Raw genomic sequence first — 5,786 nt, forward strand, 5'->3', positions numbered from 1 at the left:
GCCGCGGATCCCGGGACCGGCCGGGGTACTGCGCATGCTCGAGGCGGCGGGTAGAAAGGCGCGCCCGGAGCGCGGCGGGGGTACCTGGTGGGCTGGGCGCTCCGGGAGGCCACTGCACGAGGGTTCTGGCTTCCACTTCTAAGGCCCCTCCCCGGCGCCGTGGTGACCCGGGTAAACGGAGCTGGCTGCTAAGGGCAATAGCGACTCCTGCTGGCCGCGGGAGCGCTCCGCTCCGGAGTCCAGATTCCCATGCCCAGGAGTCAGAGAAGCTGAGCTGCGGGTCTGGAGCCGGAATATGCCCTAAAGGGACTGATCCTAACCACAAGATTATAACCCCAGCACTACTCCCATTCCCCCAGACTTCACGAAGTGAAAACCACCCACGGGTAGAGCATAGTGGTTAGACCTCCGGTTCTAAATGCAGTTTTCCTACGTTGAATCTGGCGCCTAGTTTCCTGCTGCGTGACTTCGGACAAATAACTTGTCTTCTCTGGGCGTCATCTGTAAAAGTGGGAATAATAATAGTGCTTTCCCCATGGGGCTGCTATGAGAATTATGAAGGACCGTAAAGCGCTTAGCACAATATCTTGTACATAGTTAAAAACTCAAACGATAGCTACGATTAAGAAATACACAAGCACTATTTTAAGAGTCAGGTTGAGGCCCATAAGCAGCTGTGTGATCTCAGGCCAACCTCGCTGGGGCTCACTTCCCATGAAAACAGCCACCCAAAGGGTCTCTTCTCTTTACAGCCTTCTTTGGTGTCAGACCAGCCTCTGCCATCTCCTGGAATCCGATCAATCCTGGGCTGGACTGGGATGCCTTTAAAAGGCACCCCAAGGAAAGCCACAGAACCCTATGAGAGAGCCCCTGGCTACAGGTGGAGAAAACCACTGCAGATACAATCTCCGCTGATTTCCCCCTTGGGATGTATTCTTAAATGCCTTCTAAGTCTCAGGGCTTTTTCTCCTCAGCTTTGTCACAGAAAGCTCTTAAAGCCAGCTCCCTATGTGTGGGAATAATAAAGAAAACATGCTTGACAACCCTCTCCTCCTCCAAGCCCTAACAAAGAACTTTTGCTTTCCTGACTCATTTTCTGTGGAGTTCCTCATAGCCTCTGCTGAGACTCTCACAAATGCCAGCTTGGGTCCTTGCATCCTGTAGGTGGGAGCTTCTCGCTTTGTTTTCACGTGGTTTATCTGGTCAGGCGGGGAGGTTACAGCTGGTCCCCTAAGTGCAGAGACTGTGGGCCTCCAACATTGAGAATGGGGGAACCGGGCGTCTGGGAACCTTCAGGAGCTGCCAGGAAACTGCTGGACACTGGCAAGTGCTCTAAGCAGCCAATTAGTGACTTAATGTCCTGGGAAAGTCCGTTTCAGGTGAGTTCATTTTCATGCTGATGTCATTATGCAAGAGTTTAGAAGAGTTTTCTCACCCTTGTCTGCAGGTTGGAATCACTTGGGTATTTTTCAAATGCTGCCGCCTGGGTTGCACCCCCAGGGATTCTGATTTAACTGGCCTTGGGTGCATCCTAACTGTGGGTTTTAAAAGCTTCCTAAGTGATTATGTTTACAGAAGGTTGAGAATCCCTAAGTTAGGAAGTAAAGACCTACAAAGGGATAAAGACTCACATGCTATAAATATCAGATATATTACTGGGGAAGAGACTGGGGGCCAGAAAAAAATGGAGTCTTCGATCCCCTTCAGCCTCACTTTTGACTTAGGTGGAACGACAACACAAAATTCGAAACAAGACCATCAGGGATACTACTCCTGGATGACAATCTTCTAAGCTAGGAAGAGCCCACTTCCAGAATAGGATTTGTAAAGTACATCAGTAAAGTAGTAGAAAAATGTTTTTAGTAATAATAATAGAAAAACGTAAAAGTGTTTTACACTGGTGAACAATGACAGTGAAATGTCCTAATCCCAAAGGTAATATGATTCCACCTCAGGAAGCTGACTTCTCCCTCACCCCACTTCTCCCTTTTTCTAGTGACATCTGTCTCTTCCTCCTCAAGTTCTGACTATTTTTTTTTTTTTTTTAGGCGGAGTCTCGCTCTGTCGCCCGGACTGGAGTGCAGTGGCCGCATCTCAGCTCACTGCAAGCTCCGCCTCCCGGGTTTAGGCCATTCTCGTGCCTCAGCCTCCCGAGTAGCTGGGACTACAGGCGCCCGCCACCTCGCCCGGCTAGTTTTTGTATTTTTAGTAGAGACGGGGTTTCACCGTGTTAGCCAGGATGGTCTCGATCTCCTGACCTCGTGATCCGCCCGTCTCGGCCTCCCAAAGTGCTGGGATTACAGGCTTGAGCCACCGCGCCCGGCCCTGACTATTTTTTAATAAATAAAAAACTACCACTCTGAATACGGTCATGCACCACATAATGATGTCTTGGTCAACGAGGGGCTGCATATATGAGAGTAGCCTCATAAGATTATAATAGAGCTAAAAAATTCCTATGGCCTGGTGATTTGTCTTACAATTGTTGACAGTATTCAGTACAGTAACATGCTGTACAGGTTTGTAGCCTAGGTGTTTAGTAGGCTATACCCTCTAGGTTTGTGTAAGGACTATACACTCTATGGTGTTTTCACAATGAAGAAATCACCTAACGACACGTCTCAGACTTTATCCCCCTTCGTTAATCAACAAATGACTGTATAGCATTTCTTCACTAACTTCTTCAATACTCCTACGGGCTCCAAACTCCAGACAACCTAAAGTGTCCTAAAAGGGAATGTGATCAATACACTACCAAAAAAACCATATATGCCAGATTTAGGGGCAGTTCCCCAGTGGGAAAAATAAGCAAAACAAGATCCAAGAAGGTCCCTCCCCTGCTGCTTCCCACACCAGCTGACTTTAAATAACTTCTTTTCCGTTTCTGCCCCACCTCATTCCAGTGCTCCCTTCAACAAGACTTTTCAATAAAGACATGTTAGCACTGCATAGTTATAATAATTATTATCCTTTTTTTTTTTTTTTTTAAGAATTGTAGTAACCTTTTTCTCCCTCTTTTGCCTTCAGTCTTACTGGGCTATTTTCAAATTCTCTGCATTCTTTTCCTTATAAGGACTATCTTTCCTTGATCTATCAGCAGCTCTTTTGAAAAAGCTAAATAAACGTCCTGCTGGAGAATTTGCGGGAGGCAGGCATCTTCCATTTAGCCATATATAGAGCAGGCATCTGATCTGTATTATACAAAGTAGGCTCAGAGTTATATATGGTTTTTGGCTCTTTTTCCAAAGCCAGGTAGTTTATAATTTAAATGTTTTAGCAAAATCAGTGCTTCCCCCAAATCCCCTTTCCAGGAACCTTTTCTCTGAAAATTTCTTTTTGTCAGATTCTAAATGTCCTCTCTGGATTTCTCATTTACAAAGCACACCTGGACATACATCTCAAGCCTTTCATGCTACAAAGTCCTTTACTAATTTCAAGACCTGAGACCCTTCAGTTATTTGCATGTTACTTTCACATAAAAAAGTCTGCTGTTGCCCTTGGTGTTTCAACTGCTGGCATAGCTTTCCCTGTGCTCACACATTCTTGGAATTGTTACCAACTTCCCAAGGAATTCTTTTCTAATTGGGCCTCTAGGCTTAATTAGCTTTTAGCATGGAATCCAATGGTGTGAAAAGAAGTTGGTCCTTTGGCTTGACTTTCTGAGGCAGAAGAGGTAAGCCCTCAATTAAAAAGCTTCCAAAGGGCAGTGGACAAAGAGCTTAGGAGAGCCTTAGCTGTGTGCATCACCCCTGCAACTATGTGCTGGTTGTCAGAAGGCTGACAGGTGGGGGCGGGGCTGGCAGGAGGGGCAGGGGGCAGCTAGCTCACTATACCATATAAAGCACTGAGCTATATATAACTCATAGCTTACTTTCTGGACCTAGTGCCTTCAGACTGCAGACCCAAGCAAGTATCATCTTCCCAGGCAGATCTTAAGGGGTGGATTAAGGCTCACGCTAGTGAGAAAGGAAGCCTCAAAGTGTCTCTGTGCCTCACCATGAAGTGCAACCTTCTAAGTAAAAGTACCATTGTGTCATTTCTTTCATTTAGAGGCCGGGTTCTCTGAACCCTGACTAGACCCACCACCAGAATCCAGAACTTCCCACCCACTGGAGATGGCAAAAGGAAAGAAAGTGAAGAAAACCTGGCATTCTCTCCACAAACCTTGGTGACGACACCTCAAGGGTTTTCTGCCACCAGGGAAGTGAAGTTCACCTCCAGAGTCCAATTTCAGCTGCTCTATTCTCCCAGCCTCTCATCCACCCACCTCCACCCCCAGGGAGGTAAAGGAAAGGAGAAGAAGAGAGGAGTGGATGAAATATAAATGAATGTGTGCAGTAGCAGTCAGAGGCGGCATCCAATGCTCTGGGCCATGGCAGGGCTGTGTGCAGGTGTCCAGCAGGAGGAGGTAACCTTCCTCCATTGCTCTCCAGCCCTGTGGTGACCGCAGAGTGGCCACGCAGGCAAGAGGTGAGGGAAGCAGTGTGAGCGTGCACTTACGTCGGTGGCCTTTTTCTCTGCCAGCTCCAGCTTCTCCTGGGCATCTTTGAGAGCCTCAGAGTATTTGTCCAGTTCATCTTCGGTGCCCTTGAGTTTCTTTTGCAGTGACACCAGCTCATCTTCCAGCTGGGAGTTGGCCAGGGGGTACGGGGAGGGAGGGGGGTGCAGCAGGCAGCGTGATCCGGAAGGGGAGGGGTGTGGGTGCACAGAACCAGAAGGACAGGGACAGCGGGAGAGACAGAGGGAAAGACAGGGAGGGAGAGAGAGAGAGAAAGAGTTAGCCATTCATGCGCCACGCTGTGCCGCGCGCCCCGGGTACCTTGGCGGCGGCCTCCTCGGCGGCCAGGAGGCTGTCCTCCGCCTTGTGCAGCTCCTCCAGCACCCGGTCCCGCTCGTCCTCTGACACCCGCAGCAACTTCTCCTTGGCCGCGATGTCCTCCTCGAGCTGGGGGCAGCGGCGGGCGGGCGCGGGCGGCCGGCACGGACCGGGTGTTAGATACACACAACACACGGGCATCGGGTTGACTGGGGCCCCTGGGGCTCGGGGCGCCGCCGCCGAGATGGAGTGCAAGGGGCCCGAGGTAACTTTCTCTTTACCCGAGCTGGAACCGCTCCAGGGCTCACCCCGCACACCCACCTGCCCTGGGAGGAGACTCCTGCCGAGGTCTCAGCGGGCTCAAGTCCACTACTTGGGGACACAGAAGAACGCCACTGCTGGCCTGGCTTTCGGGCTGTAGCCTCCATTCCATCCCATCTTTGTTCTTTGGTAACAACTCCATGACTCCCCTTTCCTCCCCAAGTTTAACGTTCCTTTCTCCCCAGTCAAAAGTCAAATAACTTATAACACTTGAATTACTCGACCCCCTTTCTCCATCCCGCGCCCTTCCTTCAAACGTCCCCAGGAACCGGGTGTCCTCCTCCCTCCCCCAAACTGATTCCCAGTCCTGAGAATAAAGCGCCTCTAGGACTTGACTTCGCGGGCCATGGGAACCAGAGAAGGGAAATAAGCGTCCTCAGACCAGACTACAAAGTTAGACTAAGCCTGGCTCTTGCGTTTCCCTTCCTTCTTTCCAGACACGCGCCCTGGCCGCCCTGGGTGGTGGCTCCCCGAGTCCTCGGGGTGGGGATCCAGCCGGGGGTGCCAGGCTTGGGTCCCGGCGCTCGGGGCGCGGGTTCAGGGCCGGGGAGGCACAGACCTGCTTGCTCCTGTCTTCCGCCGCCTTCTTGTCGGCCTCCGCCTGCTCGGCTCGATCCAAGGCGTTCTCCTTGTCGAGCTTCAGCATCTG

At 50.6% G+C, this 5,786-nt stretch overlaps 1 protein-coding gene across 14 annotated transcripts in view; it reads right to left on the bottom strand.

Moving 5' to 3' along the window:
- The window catches only part of TPM1 (tropomyosin 1 (alpha)), a 29,253-nt gene extending 23,467 nt beyond the window's left edge, over nucleotides 1-5,786 (bottom strand). For 9 of the 14 annotated variants that reach the window (XM_011940449.1, XM_011940455.1, XM_011940461.1 and 6 more), the window contains exons 1-2: nucleotides 5,697-5,786; nucleotides 4,501-4,626 (exon numbers count right to left, since the gene is read on the bottom strand). In XM_011940449.1, coding sequence (XP_011795839.1) covers nucleotides 4,501-4,626; nucleotides 5,697-5,783 — 213 coding nt within the window. In that variant the 5' untranslated portion in view covers nucleotides 5,784-5,786. Of the gene's footprint in view, nucleotides 1-4,500; nucleotides 4,627-4,819; nucleotides 4,946-5,696 lie in introns of all 14 variants that reach the window. The other 5 variants (XM_011940453.1, XM_011940452.1, XM_011940454.1 and 2 more) reach the window with 2 other exon arrangements.

This window comes from Colobus angolensis, unplaced genomic scaffold (genome assembly GCF_000951035.1).
Source record: "Colobus angolensis palliatus isolate OR3802 unplaced genomic scaffold, Cang.pa_1.0 Scaffold19, whole genome shotgun sequence".
NCBI classification, from domain to species: domain Eukaryota; kingdom Metazoa; phylum Chordata; class Mammalia; order Primates; family Cercopithecidae; genus Colobus; species Colobus angolensis.